Genomic DNA, 23,629 nt, shown 5'->3' with positions numbered 1-23,629 from the left:
AAAAAAAAAAAAAAGACTGGATAAAATTAAATGCATTACCTTTAATGATTGGTGTACTATAAATATGGACACCCATATCTAAGCTCTGGCCACAGGCAAAATGGTTCCACTCTCCTCAAGCCCTCAGAATCACCTTAGAAACCCTCTTCAATATGCAATTCAACATATTCTGACACTGAGCACAACAGCAAGTTTTAGTTGCTTGAAAAACCATCTGATTTAAAAGCACAATACTCCTTTCCTAACTAACAGCCTCTACTTTGGGAAATTCATGTATACACCATTTCATCTGTGTACTATTATTGTTAGTAACAAAGAATTTCAGTTCTAGAATATACAAATTGCAGAACTTACAAGTCACTTTGTTAAAGATAATTGGATGTTGAGAGAAATGGCCATAAGGTTTAGAAAAGGAAACTAATGTTAGTGACAGAAAGTAAGTAGAGGTAAAGGAAAAATTGCTTTACAAAGCTACTCTAGTGGCATCTGGGAAGAAAAAGATCCAACTTGTATATAATGGAGTAATGAAAGTGAAACCCAGACTCAACAATCCAGACATAAAAATATTTAACACAGAAATGGGGGCTCAGGAATATCAAAATGTAATTTGATACCTATCATATCTAGAGCAAAATAAAACAATTTGCAAGCTTCTCATTTATTGAGCCTAGTGGGGATAACAAATTTTTTTACAAGTACCTGATGGTAAATGGAAATTTACAGTACAACACTGCATTAATTTGAGAGGTATATAACTGGTAGTTTTCATGTGTTACCACATGATCTTTCCCTATTAATGAATAGCAGTTGAAATTGACTGTGCATGATTTCCAAAGACTTATGGCTCATTTTGCTTTTTAGAGAATAGTAAAAAATTAGAATTTTTTTATTTTACAATAAAAATAATCACTATTTTGTCAAAATATCACTATTTTGACATATTCTACCATGAATATCAGCCAGTTAACTCTGAAAGTTAAAACAAATCATTTTCTCTATGGCTGGTGACCTCAGCCAGAGACTTACTAGAACAGAAAGAATAAGCTATTTTGCCTATGCTTATCAGCTATTATACACAGCAATCAACTGGAGATGTCATTAAAATAGATTGCAGCTCAGAAGGTCTAGGGTAGAGACCTGGATTCTCTCTCGCATTGGATGCTGCTGGTCCATGGACCACACTTTTGAATAGCAAGGCCTCAATCAGTGGTTCTCAGCTTTGATGCTTTTGTGATCACCTGGAGAAATCTAAAAAAAGCAGTATTTCTAGGGGTGAAAGGTTATATAGTCTGAGGTCCAATCTGGTATTGAGTTTTAAAAACTCCCAAGCAGATAAATTTGAGAATCTAGGGCCTAAAATGGATTAGATTGATTGGTAGGTTTTATTTCCCCTAGTTTCTATTACCATTGATAACAGAGCTAGGAAAAGACAATACTGCACAAGATTAAGAGAGTAACAGATGTCCCAAATCTCCAAATTCTTACTGAGAATAATTCATCATCAATCAGGTTTCAATGTTAAGAATCTTAGTGGCTTCATTTACACACTACTACCAAATTGTTTAAAAATAATTTTAACAATATTTTAAAGTTAAATATTCACGGAATGATAATCAAATGATCTGAATTATTTTTTAGATTAGGATGCAGATATGCAAAAACGTGATTTTAAAGAATATGGAGGCATCTATTCATAATTACAGGTTCAAAGGTTCAGATTAGATAGTTTATAAAAAATAATCCCCAAACCTGGTACACACACTAGTAGAAAGACCCAGACGCTGAAGGGACAATCAAAAGATTACTTAGTATCCTTATTTGAAGTAGGCACCATTGATCCTGGAGCTACAAACGAATTATAATTCTTTCTTCATAAGCCCTTTCCTAATGATTCTGCTATGTTGAGGTTTGTAAAAGGTAAAGACGAAATTCCACTCCAAGGCCCCCTGCCCTAACACTTAGAAATGTACATAAAAAAAAAACTAAATAAAAAGAATATTTTAAACTTTTAGGCATTTGCAGAAATTCCCTAATTATAGTAAACAGTATGAGAGTACAAGTCAACTGCCACATACTATGTAACTTACTCAAACTTTCTGAACAGGTTTTCTCACCCTTAAAATACAGTGTAGAGAAAGTCCAATAAGAATATGAAAGCTAGTACAAATAAAAGATAGCATTACATATAATAAATATATAGTGTGGCAGTACAAAGCAATGGAGTCCAGACTGGGAACTTCTTCCAGCTTTGCCACTAATTAGCCACATAACAGCAAATCACATACTTTAGTCTCATTTTAAAAATAAGAATTCCTCAAATAGATTATCTTGAGAATCCCTAGCAGATCAAAGCTCTATGATCTAAAAAGAACTGATTAAGTGGTCCTCTGAAGCAAATGATTAATTCTAACAAAATTAAACCCAAGAGTTTACTTTTTACATGATTGTTTTAACAAGTCTCTTATGAAAAATACCATTTTAAACTTGTCTTGAAGAAAAGTCTACTAATTATTTGACTACCATTTAAAATAGCAAATAAATTTAAAAATAAAAAAATAGAATATAAGGGAAGTGAGAAAAGGGATCATTAAACGCAGTGCAAAAAACACTATGCAGAATTAAAATAAACAATGTAAACTGAGGATAACGAGGTATTAAATAGTTTTTCCTAAGGAAAACTATTTCAAAGCACGAAGTATGGGATTTTATGATCTATCGCAAAGAATACATGAACATTCTTATTAAATACACAAAATGTTTGTAAGTACTGCAAATAACTCATAATTCCTATATAAAATTATCCTAATAAAGGTGGTAGTACATGGAGAGTATTTCCTTTTAATTTATTTAGTTTTAAGTACATATCTTGCCAACCACAAAATACCCAGTGTGACCAAATATATGAGCAATCCCTGTCAGAATCACAAAGTGCAGCTTTCTGTTACAAGGATGCTGAGAAAATGTAACAGTGGAGGAGACACAGGTTGTTTCAATTCTAAGTTCCAATCATTCATCTTCTTCAGAACTGGAATCATCCTCCTGGTCAGAGAGTTCAGGGACAGGGAAGCGGAGAATGGCAGCTACTCCAGTCAACTGGCTGAGCTGTTCCCCAGACACGTGAAGGCTGGAGAATATCCTAACAGTGCCTGCATTCTCTTTCACACTGTCCACCAGCCTCACATACCGGCTCCGTGTGGCTACATCCTGGTGCCTGAAGAGCTCATCGCTGATAAGCAGTGTGTCAATTGCCATAGCCTCATTGGCCTTCTCCACTTGCTTGAGTCCATAAAAAGCTCGGTCAGGTTCATGCTGTAACATTTTATAGAAGTCATCCAAGGCTTTCACTTCCCCAGCAGCTTTAGTGTCTGAAAGGCGGCTAGCTACAGCAGGGTCACAAAGGGCCTCTTTCAGGGAGTACTTGTGTCCAGAAGAGGCATGTACCTAGAATCACAATGATAACAATTAGTCAAATGATTCTCTTAGCGTGCCCATGAATCAGCCCACAATGACCTAAAGCCAAAAGCACTAACAGGGCTTTATGTGTTTAAGGACTTAAGCAAACTTTACTATATAAATATGCTAGCGATTTAATTTCTCTTTTCATTATCTCACCTACATCCCCGTCAAATAGAGGCTTTCTCCTCTTGCACTTTTCCCAGTTCTAAAACTTTCGGAACAGTTTATAAAACAATCCCTCTGCCCATGTTTAATTATCCCTGGGTTAAGACTGTTTTACCTGAAGGAATTTGGACCGGTTTTCCAGGAGCAGTTTGTTGTCAGTCTTCACTGCTTGTTGAAACATGTAGTCGCAGAACTGCTCCCTCACAAATCCTGGGCTGGCCACGAGGATGCACTTGACAACATCAAAGTGTATGTGGCGCTGGATGGCCTGGACCACCTGTTCATAGAACCGCTCCAAGGCCCGGTCATGCTGGGAGCAATTCCCTTTCCGTTTCCGAGGGATGTTCACCTCCACTTTGGCCCGGGTGAGGGTCATGCTGGGAGTGACTAAGCAGATGTGGGCGAGGCCTTCCTGCATGACCACAGCCGCCACATCAGCACTCCAGGCTGGGTCACAGGCCTGCTCGATGCGCTCCAGGACCACACTGTCCCACTGTTTCTTGGCCAGGGTGAACTGGCGGTTGGGCTCCAGCTCGATGGTGTGGTAAGCCCCCATCTTGACGTACTCATTCTCTTGGATGTTGGTCCCCTTCACCCGCAGCTGGCAGGCTTGAGAGTCGAAGTCGATGGCCTCCACGCAGAGCGTGAGAGTCGTGCGGATCCGGTTGCTTCCCACGCTGCCCGTGGAGGACTCAGTCTGTACCTTACGGATGGTGGAGGCACGCAAGCTGTCTCCCACCTGCACGAGGTTGTAGGTGTGCCACATGTCCTCAGGCTCTTCGGGGACCAGGGTCACCTGGCCCGCATTGTCTTTCTCAATGTCCTTCCGCACGAGCTTCATGACCGTGGCAGGGGCTCACTGCCAGAACAGGAGGGACAGAAGGGTTCCACACGGAGAGGGGCAGGCAGGGGATCGGGAGCCCAGGCAGGGAAGGGGGCGGGGTATGCCTATGAGGCTCCTACAGGCACTGGTCTGGCGGGAAGGAAATAGTCTAGCTCCGACTCGAGCGGCCGAGGGAAACACTTACTCTAGTCCTTCGTTTCTCAGTCTCGGGGTGCGCCACGCCATGCAGGCACGAGAGATATCACAGTGAAGACCGCCGTCTCCGCTGTGCCAGCCGCCAGCACGAACCGTGCGGCTGATGCAATCAAAGCGCATGCGCAGCCCGCGTCCCGCCTCCGGGAGCACGTTTTACGTCCCGACGGAGGAGGCGGGCCTCATCTGGCGCATGCGCACTAAGAGGGATGGGGCTCCTGCCGAATAAGCCGCCTAAGGACAGTGCCCGAAATCCTTGGTGGAGAGTCCTTGATCTTAATGCAGAGGTTGGACTGTCTAGGTTTTCACTTCCATTCCTGTTTGTGAAGAATCTGGGGACTATGTGAGTGAAAATGCATATAATTTTTAAGCTGCGTGCAGTTGCCACGCTACACGTCCCCCTTCGGGTAAATCCAATTTCAAAACTTAAACGTAAAGGGAAGTCTCAAAAGTGCAACCTGGGCCCTAGAGTTCCAAAATAGTCTCGGTTTTGCCCTTGCCTTATCCGCACTCAAAAGTTGCACGCCTTTTGGAGCTTGTATTTCCAGAAGCGGTTTCTAAGAACGACTGGTCATGGTCAGTCTGGGCTCTGAGCAGCGCGCGCAGCTGTTTCCTGTGCTTAGTTATCGTGCTTGCACGATCCGATTAACCCAGATGTTAAAGCACAGCTCCCAGAGAGAGAAGAAACCATCTGTGGAATTTACCCCGGGTGGACCTCTCAGTTGTTTGTCCTGATGTCCTGGGAATCCCAGAATCCAAAATTGGCAGTCTCAGCTTTCTGCAGCTCAGTAGCTTGTGAAATGTTTAGGTTGGAGGTTGGGTCGCAATAGTTTAGGGCGGGATGTTCACTGCCAAAGCAGAGGGCTGAGGATTTGGGAAATGGGGGAAAAGCTCATCTACGAGGAGCGACCCGATTGGATAGCTACAGAATTGATTTTAAAGAAAAGCCTTAACTCACTTAACATTTCTTGGGAGCGGGGGAAGTTTGAGGATTGGAGATTGCCTCTTAAAAAGACTAGTGAATAGAAACAGCCCACCAACGTTTTGAGTTAGGATGGGGTGGAGAGGAGTGGAGTCCTACGCACATATCTTCACATTCTCTGTCTTAGCTTATTATGTATGGCATTGAAATGGGAAGCTTGCCACCCTCAACTGGTAAGACAGGTAAAAGGAAGAAATCTGGCGCACATATTGATACCCAAGTCTCAGTTATCTTCCTCAGAGATTGTCAAGGGACACAAAGGCCCCCTCTAAAGCTCCAGTGCAAATTAGAACTGCTATTTGTTTTGTGGCCTCTCCTCTCCCCTCTTTCTCTCCTTGCTTACTTCTTTCTCCACCTTCCTGTTAAGCTGAGTGCCCTCTCAAAGTTCTAACTCAGATTCTCTTCTTCCACTTCCAAGAGAGTCCAGCAGTTCTTCACTGAGTAAGGAAATGATTACACTCAAGTGGGAAGATGGTGTGCCTCTCCAAAGGACAGTGTATCTTTTTGAAAAGTGCTTGTTAAGCAGAATTTCTAACTGGAAGAGGGAGGGAAGAAGGGAGGGAGGGAAAGGAGGGAGAGCAGAAGGGGGATGGGGGAGGGAGGAGGAGGGAAGGAAGGGGGGAGAGAGGGAAAGAGGGAGAGAAAGAGGGAGAGAGGGAGAGAGAGAGAGATTTTGAAGTTCTCCTTGATTGCCTTTGGGAATACAATTCACCTCCAAATTCTGCCAAGGATTGAAAACCACAGAATCACAGTGGCAGGCACACAGTAGGATCCTAATAAAAGTTAGGTTTTCATGGAAGAGCTACCATTTATTGAATATTCACCAGGTACTTTCCTATGCTCTTTCTAATCCTCATCTGTAAGGTCAATATTTGTTACCCTCATTTCATAAATAAAAAATGAGTTACAGAGAAGTTAAGAAATGTATTCAAAAATCACATAACCAACATTGAAATTCAGACCTGCTTAATGTCACACCCTCTCCTCTTTCCGCTACTGCAGTGCTGCATTATGGATGTTTGAGATCATCTGCATTCACAAATTATGTGCTGTTATCTTCTGCCATTTCCCCTTAACTGTCACCTTTACCAGTTGAATAAAGATTGACAGTTTAGGAACCAATCTAGAGGACTCGAAAGGCACCATTCCCTTCCTTGCTCTTTTATCACTTTCTAAAAGTCTTTATATTCTTTTCAACATAGTTTTCCTTTTGCCCAGTTTAAATCACCATTATAATCCTCGATAAAAACCCAATATGCTACTTGAGAAAAATACACATATATTTCTACATTTAAAACCTGTGGAAAACCCATATTGGCTGTTAAATCTGTGGTTGTTTCTGAAGAATTTATTTAAATTATGAGGCAGCCTGCTTTGGGCTGTCTTTTAAAACATAAATGTGCTTCAGTGATTGAACATACTAGGAAATTTTTCATAGAATTACTATTTGATCTGAAACATCTGTAACAGAACTTTTTTTCAGTAAATGGAGCTTAATTAAGTGATCAGATGTTTTCTTCCAGATTTTGTGCTATAACTTAGTATTTCTAGACCAGTCATACTTTTATTTTGAGTTATATGGAGTTCTCATTCCCTATTAATTAAAATCCAAATTCCCTGGCATTCAAGGCCTCCATGATCTGGCCTTATAAGCTTTATTTCCCATTTGTCCCCTCCACTACCCTATATTCCACCATAGGAATAATCTTTGTTCCCAGTACATCCTGGGAACTTTCTACTTTGCTGCTTTAATTCATACTGTCCTGTCTATTTATAATGTCATTTCCTCTCACTCCTGCTTCCATAAATCCTACTTATCTTTTAGGAGCAGATTAAATGTTCTTTCAGATTTGAAACCATGCATTGTATTAATTGGAATACATATCCTTTCTTTCGTATTGAACTCTGAGTAGATTCATCCTTGTATCTCCCCACTTACCCTTGAAAAGTCCTTTGCACAGAGTATGTACTCATATATGGATGACAAGCTGAGTGGATCACATATAAAGTGTGGCAGCTATGTTATCACGGATAGTTCTTAAAGCACTGGTACTGTTGTCAACTATAGTTCACTCAATAATTCAGTTTAAAAATAATTCCTCTTATTTTGAAACTGCTATAGTTATAGTAGTTATATAATGTATAGCAGTATATGTTATTTTCATTCTTTACCAAAATAAGCAAAATCATGAAAAAAAACATGAGTTAGCTCTGTTGTTTTAAATTCTAATTTTATACGTATTTATCGGTTCTTTGAAAATAGAAACCTTTGTATCAGTAACTTTATATCTATTTTTCTATTATATTTTATTTATATTAATCTCTACCAGAAGAAAAAATAGTTATTACTTTCAAAAGTTTTCAGTTTGTTGTTTTTGATATTCTTCTAAAGTATCAAAAAAAGAATTGGGCTAGAAGTCAAGTGTTCTGGGTTGCAGTTCTTATCCTGTCAATTGTGTAACTTTTGACAGTACTCACTCTCTTTGAAACTCAGTTTCTTTTACTTAAGAATTGAAGGAATTTAATTCAATAATTAAAAGTGTTTTAATTGTAAAAATTATGCAGCCATAGTATTTAAAAAATTAAAACAATACCCATAACCTCACCCTCACACATTTATTTTCAATTCTGCACATTACCTTTTGAATTTGATTCTTCCTACAACCTGTTTTAGTGGTAAAAGATGGATACTGAGTTGAATACTTTCACACCAATAGCCCGCAGCCCTGAGGTATGGTCTTTTCTAGATAGATTCTAGCAACCTTAGATAATCCTCTAACCTCTACTCACCTAAAGTTTTTCATTCGAAATGAGGCTATTTGACTTGCCTCTCTCATTGGACATCGCTTACAATGTTCTAGTGAGATTGTGACACTTGGTAAACTGTAGACGTCTATAAACACGTAGGGTACTGTGGCGAATCTCTAAGAATACCTGGCTTAAAGCTAGCGATCTGGGTTAAGACAAAACAAGGGGCAAGGGCTCACTTTAACATGATCATAATTATTCAGCCTTGGAAAAATAACTGGTTCAGTAAAGATGACAGATGGATAATCTGTTGGGTACATATATTGATACTAACATCTCTTCTCCAGGGAAACCTTAGCTCAGTCCTACTGCATGAAGTAGTTCATGCATCTCATTGGTGAACTGTTTACCATCTTTCCTATTATAATAATATGTTAGAAGTGGTTTGTATGACAGCAGCAGGGAGTATGGGCCCCTGAAAGATAGAAATCTTGTTGAATACCCTGAGCTTAGCACAATAGGGGCTGTATATGTTTTCTTGTCTCTTGTTTTTTTTTTTTTTCAAGGCTTACTTTTCTACAACACAAACTATTCTTTTCCTTCCTATGCTTAGAGAATCTTAGGGGCTCTGCCCATCATTGCTTCTTTGTCTATCCCCACTCTCAGACTGGGAGTCTGTTAAGGACAGACACTACTTTTATTTGTTTTTGTGTCTCTAGAACCCAGCACAACTGGTACATAATCATAGTTATTATATTAAAGAATGAGTAGTTGTTAGTTCTCCTTTAATTCAGATTTGTTAACTTGTCTATCACTGATACCTTAAAATTAGGAAATCACATTCTGTTACATAATGTTACTAAAAAATTTAAAAAAGACTACTCTTAAGGTAAGGCTCTAGAAAACTATTTCAATTTTTGAAATATCCATGCTTGGATAAGAAAAATTATTATTTTAAAAACACTGAAAAAAGGTTGTGACATGTTTTAAAATAATATATGACATTTACTTTTATTTTACATGGTTTAGAAAATGATCTTTACAGAATAAATACCTAGAGCTCTGATTATGAATATCTAGCAATAAATGCAGTTGATTATTTAGAGAGAATGTGCTAACCTCAGATTGTACAATGTGATGTCCAGGTGACCTTCACAAGCAACGCTAAGTGGACGACTGGGAGAATTATTCCACTAATTCAGGCAAAGGGGAAAAGGGAAAGTGTTTTTTTTTTTAAAGGAACTTCTTGTACTCACTTGCTTATCTAAATGTCCTGTGATTAAAAATACTTGCAATTGTCACCAAACAATACAAAACCTCCTGCTAAATAAACAAAATCTTATCAACAAAAGTGTGGGGGGGGAGGGGGGGGGTTTCTGTTTGTATGTATTCCTGTATATTACATCATTTTACCAAAAAATATTACAATAAAATTTATAATTTTAAGGACTGGTCAATACTCATGTATTTTCAAGCTTTAGCACTTGGCAAACTAAAATTATAGCTAACAAAGTAATTTTGAAACTACCTTGTAATTTGTATTAAGATTGCAGGATTTACAATAAAATATGCAGCTCTTAATCATCTTAATCATTTGACATTTTATTGTGATTTAGGTGCCCTGTTCCAATTTAAGTATTTGGATTTTTTCAGCAGATCTAAGATAATTCATACAAACAAAACATATGTCTTCACTCCTTTTAATATCTGAATTACAGTGATTTTTTTTCAATTCAGATTTCTCACTTATTTTATTTATAGATATCTACTGTTTGGATAAAACAATATTAATGTTTTTTGTACTAATGTGAATTCTTAACAGCTACCAGTGCATATTTTTCAATCTCCTTTTAAGACGTAGTGGCTTTTTAATCTTCCTTTTAAATTATGAAAGACAAAAATTAGGTCCCTTCATATATACATAGCCCTACCGTTAAACACCAATATGACAGAAAGTTAGGGTTTGTCAAAACGAGAGCCATTGATCCTGTGTAACTGGAACACTGTTTTGATTACTTCAGTGTCACCTTTTTCCTGAGGCTTCCTTTTAAAGGTTTTAGAGGAAGTTCTGTTCTTTGGATCTGGTGAGGCTTCTGGTGCCAGAAGACCAATTAGCCCCTGAATCAGATATAAACTTGGCTCTGGAAGAGAACTAAGAAGAGGGATAGTATTCATATCTTTGTATCCAGAAGCACTGCCATTTGTATCCAAAAGGAGTGTGTTTGAAACCGTATGATGCAGTTTCTAAAAATACAAAGAAATGTGATAGAAAATTGCCATGTAGATACACTGTATGCTATTGATTATAATTATCAGATGCACATTTTCCCATGTTTAAACATCTCTGAAACTAGAAGGCATCTAACAGTCTAGCAATTATATTGGATTGACAGTGCTCTTTCTTAGTAGTGATTAAATCATGGTGCATCATTCAATTGATGCAGCCTTCCATTCAATTAGGTATACATTTGGGCATGTATATATAGTGCAGGTGAGGATATAATTAAAGCAGACAATCTGATCTTTTTATTATTTTATGAGTTTGTCTATAGTCTATTCTTTCATGATTCGTTCAATAAATGTTTAAGTGCCTATTATTCTTAGATGCTAAGGATAATAAACAGACAACGACCCTACCCTCAGGAGCATACAGAAAGCAGGGAAGACAGACAGCTAGATATTTCATTATAATATCACATGGGATGTTACAGAAGCAAAGATCCTTGGGGCTTACATGTCTCTGGGGGAGGGGATCAAATTTGCTCCACTGGTTTTCTGGGAAATGACATTCCTGTGGGGGCTGGAGGGTCAGTAGCAGTGGAACTGCTTATGCAAAGGCCCAGAGACTTCCCAGGAACTGGCACAACAGAGGAACTGAAAGAAGTTCAATAATCTTCAGGAATATATTCAGCTGATTTACATGTCTCAGTACCTACTGTACTTGCTTTGAGAGCAAATCCAATTCTCCAGTCACAGACCACTCTGAAGAGGAGTGTATTCTAACTCTAGCTGTGTGGCAACAATTCCCAATAAACCTCTCCATTTCTTACCATGAATTCAAATACACTGTTTTCTGTTTTGTACAACAGAAGTACAGTGTAGGTAAAGCATAGCATTTTGATCCCTAATTTTCTAAATATATTTTAAACGAGTTACTTTATTGTATGAAATGTTTTAAGGGGCATATGAAAATTCAGCAAGTTCAAAATCTAAATGGGAAGTTTGTTATGTTGGAAGTAGAGAAACACAGGCAGAGGAGCACCCATCTCAGGAAGATTAACAGTTATAAACTCTGGCCTAAGAGGCCATGCATCAAAAGAGCATCATGATCGCAGGGAAGAAAAATAGGCAACCTCGTTTAGCAGATGTATTTCATGGATACTCTCACTGCCTATTTACTAAACAAATAACTAAGAATCCTGTGAGTTTATTGCTGCCTTTACAGGCGCTATAAATGACTAAAGAGTTTTAGTCATTTGGATCGTCAGTAATTCCTGACAATCCATTGTATTGTCATTGGAGGTCATATTTTTGTTATGAGTAAGTGGCTAACTTCCTCCCATAGTCAGCCATCACCTCACTGGACTTCATTTTGAATGGGAAATCTTCCCTGTGAAGAAAAGTTAAAAAAGAAGACCCTTACTTCTAACCTAACTAAAATGTTTCTAGGAAGGACAGACCTATAACTTATTATGGGGGTCGTTCTATATTTATATTCTTAATCACCTGAAATAGTACTCTCATTTGAGTTACAATTAATCTACAGAAGGAAATCATCTAATTTCATTATATACCTAAAAGTCATGAAAATAACACTCATGTCCTTAATTATATCCTTATCAAAGTCTTTCAGACAATTGTGCTTGGATTTAGCATTTAGAGAGTCGAACAAAAGGGAAATGGACTTACATTTAGACAGCCTTTATGGCATATTATTTCAGAGCATGAGATTTGAGGTCAGAAAACTGAGTTGAGCACAAGATTTGCCATTTACTAGTTGTGTGACTTTGGATCAATTAATTTAACCTCTTGGTATTTTGGTTTCTTCATCTCTAAAATGTAGATCATAGTTTCAAAAATTTCCGCTTTTCTGAGATTAAAATGAAATAATAATACAAAGTTCTTGGCACAGGGCCTCACACATAATATGTTCTCAATAAATATGTGTCTTTCATTCAGTTGTGTTACTTTTTCTGGGTTAGTGCATGTTTGACCTTTGTCCCCTGGGAGGTTGTATTCTGCCATTTGGACATGGCCAGTAGGAGGGCTGGGTACAAAATGAGAGGGTGGGAGCAAAGGGGTATTTATTTCCCCTGCCTGCTCCTTGCCGGGCTTCGATTTGGGCACTAGCTGCATATCTCTTCCTATGGCCATGGCTTCAGTCCAGAGGAACCCCTCCCATAGCTACAGTTAAGAGTCAAGCTGACACTGCTCCCTCCTCAGGCCTAGAAATGGTAATGGCTTCTCTTCCCACTGGCGTTTGTCCTTAGGTGCTCCGCCATCTTTCATCAGTTTGGTAAACAGTCCCTTTATTAAACTTTCTTCAGTTAAATCCTTTATATGTGCCACAAGGTGTTTTCTCTTGCTGGGCCTTTGACATACATAAAATAACAATGAAGACTCTATTTGGACATAAGGGAGGACATTTTTCCTGAATCATTTTTTAAATACTGGAAAACCCTAATACAAGGCAGTTCTAAACCTGATGGGAAATTTATTGGGTTGGTGAAGGCTGGAGAGAGTTTGTTTAGCGGGAAGTGAGTGGTGGGAAGGAAGGGTGGAGTTCTTTTCTAGGTGCATCAAATAATAAGGTCATCTCCACAGTAGCAAAATGAGTAAGAGGATTATGGGGAAAGTAAGGAAGGGTGACTGGCTATCATGGGAAGTTTATGTTTAGAAGTTTTAGCACACAGAATGACAGTCTCCCAAAGATATCCATGTCTCAATCCCTGGACCTTGTGAATAGGTTACCTTACATGGCAAAAGGGACTTGGCAGATGTGATTACGTTAAGGATCTTGAGATGGGGAGATTATCCTGGGTTATTCAGGTGGGCCCAAGGTAATTAGAAGGATCCTTATAAGAATCAGGCAATAGGGTCAGAGTCAGAGAAGGGCATGTGATGACAAAGCAGAGTCAGAGGGGAAGATCTAAAGATTCTAAAGATGCTACTCTTCTGGCTTTGAGGATGAAGGGTGGAGCCACAAGCCAAGAAATGCAGGTGTCCTCCAGAAGCTAGAAATGGATCCTCCTCTAGAGCCTCAAGAAAAACACAACTCTGCTGACATCTTGATTTTAGCCCAGTGAGACTTCTGACCTACAGAACTCTAACATAATAAATGCGTCTTGTTTTAAACCAATAAATCTGTGACAATATGTTACAACAGCAGTAGGAAACTAATACAGTGGTTGTAGGAGATATAGGGCGCGAGATTAGGGCACACCCTGAATGGTCAGTGGAGAATTTTAGAGTTTGTCTGAAGACAACAAAGAACCACCAAAGTGTTTGGACTAAAGACTAAGATATAATGAAAATTACTTGTTAGGAAAATGGATTTGAGGTTGGGTTCAGATTGGAGACAGGAAGAGCTCTCTACAGTAGTGTGTGCATGGGTGGGTATGGTGATGAGACCCCAGGTTAGAAACTCTATTGATGGAAAGTTTCCAAGAAAGCTGACTGACTGGAAAACCAACAAAGGAAGGAAGTCAAATCTCAGATCCTTGCATTTTGAAATGGCCATAAATATAGCATATATAAGGAACCTGTTGATTCCAACACAGTAACTTTTTAAATTCTAAATTTCAATGTGATTGAGTAACACACACACACACACACACACACACACACATATATATATATATATATATATGCATACACACACAAAAGGGAATTAAATATTATAATTTAGAAATATCTATGCACTATTTTCCTTTAAGTCCCTTCCTGGATTCAGCAAAGCCTGTTATTCCAACAATTATAGAAAACCCACCATATGCAACTGGTAACTTTTAGGCACGGAGAAATGAAGTGATTGAGCCTAAAAAAAAATACTTGAATATATATATATATATATATATATATATATATATATATATATGGCTATATATAAATAATATATATGAAATTGTAACTTCTTATCCTTTTTTAAGTCTCCTTCTTGTCATTTTAGAGGACATGCAAATACCATTTATCATTTCTGCATTAGTGACTGCTTATTTGGTAAAATGAAAAAGGTACTACTTGAATAGTTAGTAAGCTGTTCAGATTTGCACAACAACAGAAAAGCAAGTGACCTCCAAAAAATTTGAGATGAAGAAGCATCATAGGTCAGATGTGTACAGGGTAGTGACAGTAGCTGATAAATTAGTAACTGGCTGAAAAGCTGTTCAGAAGTTACCACTGTTTGGATTATCAGACATTTCCTCTGTAGTGGAAAATGTTTGGATGAAAAGTCAGTAGCTCATAATTAACTCTCTTTACACCATCTCACTATATTTTTTAAAAAAGCTTTGTTTGCTAATATTCCAATTCTAAGTTATCTTCATAAAAATTACCAATGCTCGCCTTCTAGGCCAGGCTAAACTGGTTGGATCACCCCCGTTTTTTAGTGGTGAAATGCTAAATTGCCTAGTACTAACAAGCATGCCAGCAGCGAAGACACTGAACAATTGAATACTGATGATATGCTAAAAGCTAACCATTAATTAAACCATTAATCAGGTCATTTTTTTTAACACAAAACTTCACCCACATGCCTTCTCTCTTTCACAGTTGCAGTTTTCCTCCTCAATCAGTAACTGGGAAAAAAGATCTGACCATGGGTTAATCATTTCAAAAATCTTAGAAAATGCTATGATTCAATATTTTTCTAGTTGGATATAACTTTGCATCTCCACTGTGTTTTTTAAGTCCCTTCTCAAAAATATCTATTCATACAAAAGTAGCAATACTGTATTTTGCATTAGAAAAAAGTCTGCTCGGTAATACTTACAGAGTAAATGTTCACTATTCCTCTCTCAATTTTAAAATATTCCTCCTCCTGGGTGCTAATACAGACATACCATTTCAGGACAAGAAGCAATTTTGCCTTGCATTCCTCTTTCCTTATTCTGTAGCAGAATAGATTTGAATACTTGACAGTAAGAAAATGCAATAATGCTCACTCTTGTGCAACCTGAGGGCAGGACATTTGTCTATAAATCAGGCGCTCTGTAGTTACCTCCCTCCAAAAAAAAAAGGAGGGGGGAAGAAGCCATTCAGCAAAGTCCTCAAATACAACGCACATTGTCGAAAACAACTTTAATTTGAAAAGTCGATTCTATCCTGTAAAGTTTTCAGCTCTGCCTCCCTCCTACCGTTGCGGTGGAGCATTTGAAACGACATCAAAACTAATTCCTATCAAAACGAAAACGCAGAAATTCCTTTCTGTATTCCAACCTGCCCAGACGACCTGGAGCGCCCGAAAGTGGAGCAGGGCTCCCTCCTCCTGTCTGGGCCACAGCTCCGCGTACCTCCCTCCCCACTTTACGCGCCGAGCCCGCGCGCGCAAGAGATGCTCAGAGAAAAGCAGGGTCGCTCACCGGTGAGGAGCCAGCAGCAGGCGACAGCGACCCCTGGGCTGGCACGGCGCCGAGGGGCCATGGCCGGAGCGGCCGCAGCGCCCGGGGACGCGCTGGATCGGAGGGCAGGACCTGGCAGGACCCCACGCAGAAGCCGCGCGCTCTGGGACTCTCCGCCCGCCGCTGCGGGTCTCAGTCGCTGGCCCCGCCGGCCGTGGCGCCCAGGAGCTGCCGAGTGATTTCCTGTGTTTTCGACGAATGCCTCTAGGTCCGTTCCACGCTTTTCATATCCCAGACGGATTGCCACATCTCCCGCCCCTTCTGAAATCTGCTTCTGAAATCCCTGGCAGCCTCCCAGGCTCTGTCCGAGACATGGACAAATAAAGCCAGCTTCACGGGTCCGTGTTTAGGCTAAAGTCCACGAGCTGCAAAGCAAACCTTAAAGGGACATCTGCCTTTCATGTAGAGGGCGATCCCGCTCTCCGTGCCACCTCCCTAAGGTGGTAGGAAGATGGGTGAGGGCTGGACTCTCGGGAGGGTGTCCCTGGCCCTGTGACTCCGCCTTCACACCCAGCACTCCTCCCGGGTCTGGGCAGGGAGGGCACTTTCAAAGCGCCAGGACTCCTGGGCCCTTACGGGGAGGCTGCTTTCCCGGGGTCGGATTGAGCAGAAGGCATCAGACCTTCTGCGAAAGTGAGCAGATCTGGTCTGCCCCTTCCCTCTCCTGCGCACACTTGAACTTTGCGGTGCAGCCGTCTCGCTCTAAGAGAGGCGGACCGGGCCCGCGGGGGGGGGGCATCCACTCCGACACGCCCCACTGAGGGCTTTGCTTTCACTTACAGAGGGTTTGCTTCGTTTAAGGTGACTTCTGGTTAAAGGGTATTTGCAGATAGCCTTTTCTTTGGCAAGACTATGATAAGCGATAGAAACGCAGAAACAAGACTGGGAGAAAAAAAGGAAAGGGAGAGAGAAATGCAAGAGGGAAGTGGGAGGGAAGGAAAAGAGGGAGGAAAACAGTCTGCGTAAAAATGGAATGTGCGTGGGCTATTTTGTTTAAGCTGAATTAAGATGTTTGTACACTGGAAATTAAATCTAATAAAGAACTCAGGGCGCTGTTTCGTTGTTTGTTTTTGCTTTTGTTTTTTTTTTCTTGCTACGGTCTTTTGTAAGTAAGAGTGCATTAAGTCATGTTAATGTTACTTCTTCCCTATTTCCAGTACTCTAGGGAACTGAGACTTGGGAAGTAGGTGGCCGGCAAAATACTGGGGCAAAAAAAAAATGTGCGTAGGAGTTTGCAACGCTCCCCTTATATGGTGACATGTATGTACAACCTCCCTGAATCAAGAGCCACATCTACATGTGACCTTCACCTAATACCTTCACCTAATACTTGCTATTTGTAAAGCCACTGTGTTTTAGTGGCTTGAGGAATTTCAAAGAAAGGGGAGGTGTGTATGTGTGGATTTGTGTTTACAGGTGGTCCAGGCTTTGTATTTGGCTCCATTCAATTCGATTCAATTCAATTTAATTCAATAACTAAGTCTTTCTAGCTAGCAGGACTGGGGCTAGGCAGGACAAGAGTGCCACCCAAAGGAGGACTCATTGCCTAGAACACAACATAGGTGACACAGTACAGGTAGCACAAGAAGAAGGAGGGGAGCAGTCCACAAGAATGATTGAATAAATTGCCAAATAGAAGAATCCAGAGACTAAAAGTTAGAGAACACAAGAGTTAAAGAAGTCTAATGAAGATTAAAAATGGGGTGGACTGAGTTGAAAGTTTGAAGGCCATCAAATCTCAATAACATGACCCTTACCCAAGAATTCCTCTTCTAATTTATATTTGAAGTGATCCACTACTTAGTAAATACATATATTGAAAATCCTATTTTCCTGGTTTCCAGCTTTCATTTTTTTTTTCATTTCTTAGCATTATCTTCAATATTGTGCAGATAGATCTTTAGAAAAATTGCATTGTGTTGGCTTATAGTTCAACCTCATTGGATGCTCACAGTTCAATCTCATTACTTAGGCTTCTTTGCCTGCATTTCATGCTCTCATATCCTAATTTGGCTTTCCCGTCTCTCTCCCATCTTCATAACTTGATATCACCAACTTGCGTCCTGCTGTTCCCTTCCCAGGAAAGCTTTGCCATGGAATGCCTTTCCTGGGTACATCTCATCTCCCTGTCTATAGTCTCACATGTCTTATGCCTCTCAGTATGACCCACAGGGCTTTGCATAATAATTAATAAATACTGATTAATTGATTAATCCTTAGGCACAAAATTATAATAAATATTTGATTTAAAAAATATTGTTTTATTGCAAAAAAATTTCCTTCAATTTGCTCAGTTTTCAAAAACATGATTGTATATATATGTATTATGTATATTTATACATACATATTCATCTATATATATGGACTTTTAGAAAATTGCAATATATTGAATTAGAAAAAATGAAAAGAAATTGCAAAGTTATATCTTATTGAAATAAAGTAGGGTTAAAACATACTTATAATATGATTAAGGCTATAATTACAGGGACCTTCCCCTTCTTTCTTAGAGTTAATAAATACTTCAACTTTAAATAATTTCTTATCTCCTCTAGGATTTATAAACTAATAGTGATAACTGCCACTACCATTGCTGAGGGTAAAGTTAATGTGTATGTGCGTAATGAATCTTATGGCAATATTGATTGATCTTCTTTAGATCAAATACAGAGGCTGACAAAGTAGCTATTGCTGGAAAATTACATTTAGAATAAGTGCTCATTTTCTGAACTTCAATAAATTTAAACACAAATCAATGTCAAGAAAACTATTTTCTTAACCAATTTTATCCTGACTGATAGGAAAATATGCCATTGAACAAAATGAAGCTTTGGAAAGATAAAAACTAGGGTCACAAATTGGTGATTACATGAAGTCACTTGATGGCAAATGTTAAGCTTTAGACTTTGTAGCATATACTCTTCTATTTTAAATGATACCTAATCTGATCAGACCTTTTTTAGGGTTTGAAAATATGGTTGAAAATTAAAAGCACACTCAGAGGTTTGAGACTGCACTGATTAAGAATTTCGAAAGCAGAGTTTATAAAATGAGACAAAAGTAATTGGGGTTACTGACCAATAATCTCAAATAGAAAACCATTTATTTCATACCAAAGTATTCTCCTTAAAGGTAATCTAATATACTACATAAAATTACTGGAATGAGTAAGATTCTGGAGCTAGATTGCTTGGATTCAATCCTGGAACCACCATATGGTAGCTGTGGGATTCAGGAAAAGTGTGTAGTTTCTTAAAGTTGAATTTTCTCAAATGTAAAACGGGGATGAAAATACTGCCTCTCTCTGAAGATTGTTGTAAAGATTAAATGAGACAAGGCTACAAAGCATTTAGCACAACGCCTGGACTTAAATGAGTGCTTAATAGAAATGAATCATGATCTTCCTTGGTACTAAAAGAGTTAGCATTAGATAAACAATGGAAGCATGGGGCAGGGCCTGTGTGTGGTGGGCCCTCTTGGAACTGATGTAATTTGATAGATATCGGAAGGAAACTTTAGTGTTTGACTAAAGACATCAACTGCTATGATAAATTTCCAGAACCCTCACCTTTAGAACACTTAACGTTGGATTAGGGAATTATCTTAAAGAATATCCCTGTAAAATGGGTATACATTAAGACATCAGAACCCATTATGACATTAACAAGGTTTGTTTTTTAAATTAGCTAGTTGTCAAAGGGATTTTTTTCCCTTTTTTTCTTTTAAACAAGAGAAGAAAATTTCACTACAGGACTTGGAATAGAAGAGGATCTGTGGGCCTGGAGACGGAAAGAGGAGTGGTGTCTCAGTTCCTAAGACCATCGAAAATATGTGTTTTCTGATGGTCTTAGGCGACCCCTGTGAAAGGTTGAGAACCGCTGAACCGCTGAAGAGAGTTCTGCCTCTGGTATACACCACAGTTCTTTGGCAGTAAGATCATGGGTTCTCAAAGCCACAGGATAAATAAGGTTCTTCCACCTGGGTAGCGGGATGGTGTCAATTTTATTCAACAGTAAATACTTTAGGTACAATAGTAGATATTTTTCAAGTAATAAAAATGCAATGTTATTTTAAAGTTAAGTATGAGGTTTCAAATGCGTTTTAAGGTAGCATCAAAGTGTATTTCACCCCCTACTTCCCAATTCTACGGTATTAAATATAAGTAGTATTTTCTAGAGCTGCTTCTGTTTTTACAAAGATTTCATAAAGATTCAGATTTTTAAGTGTTACGATGTATGTATTCAGGGGAATGGACTGCAAGAAAGTGATGGTAACTCACAAGGCTAACCCATATAGGCAACATAGTCTAGTTCAATAATTTTAAATTCCTGCTATGTAGTGGCCTCCAAGGCTATGTACTACAGAAGCAAAAATGGGTAGAACAGTTGATTTTCTGCTGGAAATATGCTGTCCGTTAGTTCCTTCACTTGTAATTAGAAACAGAAAATAAGCAGTTTTGTGCTCACTTCTACTGTTGACATGTTTCATTTTAAGCCTGTTAAATTAAGGAGTCTAATGAAATTACTATATTAGCTGTACTGCTAAAACTTGAGATTGGCTCTTCTGTGACCAAAATAAACTAGACTGATATGGAGCTTGAACTTCACCACCAATCAACCTTTTTTTTGGTTACTGCGTAATGTTCTTGTATGAGTGTTTTTTCACTTAAAATGTAAAATAGGTGTCCCTCCCGCCCCATATCCTGAACAAGTCTGTGCCAGAAACTTGGTCCAAAGACATTTGGGTAACTGGTACTGATGGAAAAAAAAATTAACCTTATAATTCTGGTGAGGTACAGTTTTTAATGCTGTAAGAACTTCCCTAAAACTTATTGGCCGACTTCAACGTGGGTGACACACTAGGGCTGTAGGGAGGGAACACCAGGGTGGTGCCCTGGCAAGAATATTCAATTTGTGGCACTCTCTGACTCAGAATAACCACCACTGATGAGCAGTAACATTTTAGCTGTGTTGCTGGATCCCTCAATTTGAAATGTGAATTAATTATATTTTAAGCTGTTGGGTGATTTTAGGATTATTTGAGCACTTGATTGAGTTACCAATTTCTTTAACTAATTTCTAAAAAGTCAAATCAAATAGGTGGACTCTAAAATCCCAAGCTTGCAGCGAATAAATGATTAGTTGGTAAACAAACCAAGAGGACTGGTATTTCCTGTAATAGGGCTGGGTTACTAAATAAATATGTGGGGGAATACTCTTTAGTATTCAATAAAAAGTACACATATCAAGAGAAACGGTGTCTATCATTTGGCTTTGAAATAATAACACTAAGTAGCTTGTTTTACAATTATGTGGCTAGTTTTCATGTGCTCTACCAGACCATAATCTATACCAAGTTAGTCAATTACTCATTTTTATTGCCCGCAGCATCTGCCTTCATGTAATTCATTCAATCAAACAGTTATGGAGTTACTTCTGTACAGCAGGAAGTCTTCTAGGTCTTGGGGATTCAGAGGTATTGATGTGCTTGGCCTTATCCTCAAGGAAATTCGCAAGCTACCTAGAGCTATGCATAGAATGATCTTTCTAATTATGTCCGATGATCCCTAAAATAAAGTATAAAGTCAACAGGAAGAAAAAGATAGGGTTTCATAGAGATGGTGGTGCTGGAATTGAGCTTTTGAGAAAGTGGGCTGTGGGTTTCACCGGCGAGGAAAAGGATGATGGGCATTCTAGACAGAGGCAGCAGGAAATGGATGAATGGAATGGAATAGAAGTGAAGATAAGCAAGTGAAGTTGGGATCAGATTTGGAAAAAATCTTAAAAGGATGCCAAGGAATTTGGACTCGTCATAAGCATAGAATATTTTCATAGTTCTGAGTGACATATTCAAACATGATTTTTACTGTTTTTATTTTTTCTTCTTATTTGTTTCCTGAAGTGGTTTGATTTAATCTAATTTTTGTAGTAGAGGAAATGAGATATATTAAATCCACGAAGTACACTGTGAAACTTCTATCCCCTGAATTTGTATGCAGTGCCTTCTTTAAGGAATTTTATTATTATTTATTATCAATAAATGCAAGATATGTACTACCAGAATAAAGGTTGAAGATTGTACATTTGTCTCTGACAAAAGAGCATAAATAGTCTGGAAAAATAATCTTTGGTGGTTCTTTTACAATTTGAAGAATATGAAAATAAAACCATTTATTGTGATGCCTAAAGAAGTTTTAGATACTCCAATTGGACACCATATAATAGATATTTCAAAATGAGTAAAGATATACTGCCAATATTGGATATTTTAATCTTTTTGGTCCCAAAGTGGATTATTGATTGGGATGAAGGAAGCTCACAATCATCCAAGTCTGTTCTGTGGGGTGAAGACTGCTTTTAAAGGCCCTGTGCAAACAGAGGAGATCCTGGGACTTTTCATGACAGACAGCCATGACTAGCTGATCCCTCTCCAGGAAAGGGAAATGTGAGCAACCAAGAGGATAGTGCCAGAGACTGGGAGTTAAAGCCACTAAATATATCAGGATAAAGCAAGAATGAAAAGCCATGTGTGAGTAGGCATGAAGAAGGAAGCATTGTGGAGCAAGGTTTGAGCTGGATGGTGGGAAAAATTCAAAACTAAGGCCATAAACACCAGGATCTGACAGAGTTTTTATTTCATTTGGGCCCAGATGTGCTACAAAGGAATAAGAGAAGAATTTTAAGTACCTAATATGGAGTTACGGCTAGATTTATCTCAGCTATAAAAAGTAATAAGACAAGTAATTATAATAGTAAGTGTATAAGTGAGGCTAATAAAAATGATAATATTGATTGAACAATTATATGTTTATATTGCAGGGAAGAATTTCACAGTCACAAAAATGAGGAATATAAAGAAAAAACTATTTTTATGAGACTACATTTCTCTCTCAAGCCTCTAATATGCTGTACTAAGAGATAATTCAGTGTTTCTCTCTCCTTTTTCTTTTTCTGGAATCGACTTTACTTTTATTTTTTCCCCTAATTTAATCCTGCTAAGAAGAAAAGAAAAATGAAAGAATATATGACCAAAAAAAAATGAGTTTTCCTTTTCAAAGAGCTACAGAAATTTGTTGAACTCCTTGGGTGAAAACAGAATCATAAAAGTTATGAGAACTGAGAGAAATTGGGGGATCCTATGATGGGGGAACTGGACCTAGAGTGACTACAAAGATAAAAGTGGAAAGCATCCAGACATGGCTCAATTCATATGTAAAGCAAACCATCATTTGCTAACACCTAGCAGCTAGCTGCACAAGAATATGTGTACTACCAGAATAAAGGTGGAAGATTGGACATTTGTGCCTTCCCAATTAAGTGCCTACTCATTATTCACAGGACTACCAGTTACTTTGAGTAAGCAGAATATATCATTACATCAGGATCCAGTGACTTAAAAGTCCCCCATCAGCCATAGCCAGCTGTTGTGTTTTCCTGCGTATGGCCTGGGTCAATCCACATATGGCTACCATGAAGACAACATAACTGTCAATAACCTAGGCCACTTAAAACATCCTAAGGTGGGCTCTGGGTACCTCGAGGAGAGGTGGTAACGTAGAAAGGAAAATAACCTCTCCCATCGATCCTACCTGTGTTTATGGGGGACTGACTGGAACAAAATTTTTAT

At 38.7% G+C, this 23,629-nt stretch overlaps 2 protein-coding genes across 2 annotated transcripts in view; both read right to left on the bottom strand.

The window, feature by feature from the left end:
• The window catches only part of ITGA1 (integrin subunit alpha 1), a 154,954-nt gene extending 138,268 nt beyond the window's left edge, over positions 1–16,686 (bottom strand). The window contains exon 1 of the mRNA XM_019641443.1: positions 15,968–16,686. Within this exon, the coding sequence (XP_019496988.1) occupies positions 15,968–16,028 (61 nt within the window). The 5' untranslated portion in view covers positions 16,029–16,686. The remainder of the gene's footprint in view (positions 1–15,967) is intronic.
• Positions 2,816–4,769, bottom strand: PELO (pelota mRNA surveillance and ribosome rescue factor). Its single transcript, XM_019641444.1, has 2 exons — positions 3,737–4,769; positions 2,816–3,441 (listed from the first exon to the last, which is right to left on the bottom strand). Exons 1-2 carry the CDS (start codon positions 4,460–4,462, stop codon positions 3,007–3,009), a joined length of 1,161 nt encoding a protein of 386 aa, XP_019496989.1. The 5' UTR covers positions 4,463–4,769; the 3' UTR covers positions 2,816–3,006.
• Positions 16,687–23,629: the final 6,943 nt, after the last annotated feature.

The sequence above is a fragment of the Hipposideros armiger genome, unplaced genomic scaffold, assembly GCF_001890085.2.
Source record: "Hipposideros armiger isolate ML-2016 unplaced genomic scaffold, ASM189008v1 scaffold_60, whole genome shotgun sequence".
Lineage (NCBI taxonomy): Eukaryota > Metazoa > Chordata > Mammalia > Chiroptera > Hipposideridae > Hipposideros > Hipposideros armiger.
Note: the sequence above shows the minus strand (reverse complement) of the source record. Positions and strands in the feature narration are given on the sequence as shown.

What these genes read in the sequence shown, in the direction of transcription:
- PELO (XM_019641444.1), bottom strand. Translation starts at nt 4,462, where the DNA reads ATGAAGCTCGTGCGGAAGGACATTGAGAAAGACAATGCGGGCCAGGTG. An exon ending in ACCGGTCCAAATTCCTTCAG is followed by an intron (nt 3,442 to 3,736) that starts GTAAAACAGTCT and finishes TTGTGATTCTAG; the next exon opens with GTACATGCCTCTTCTGGACA.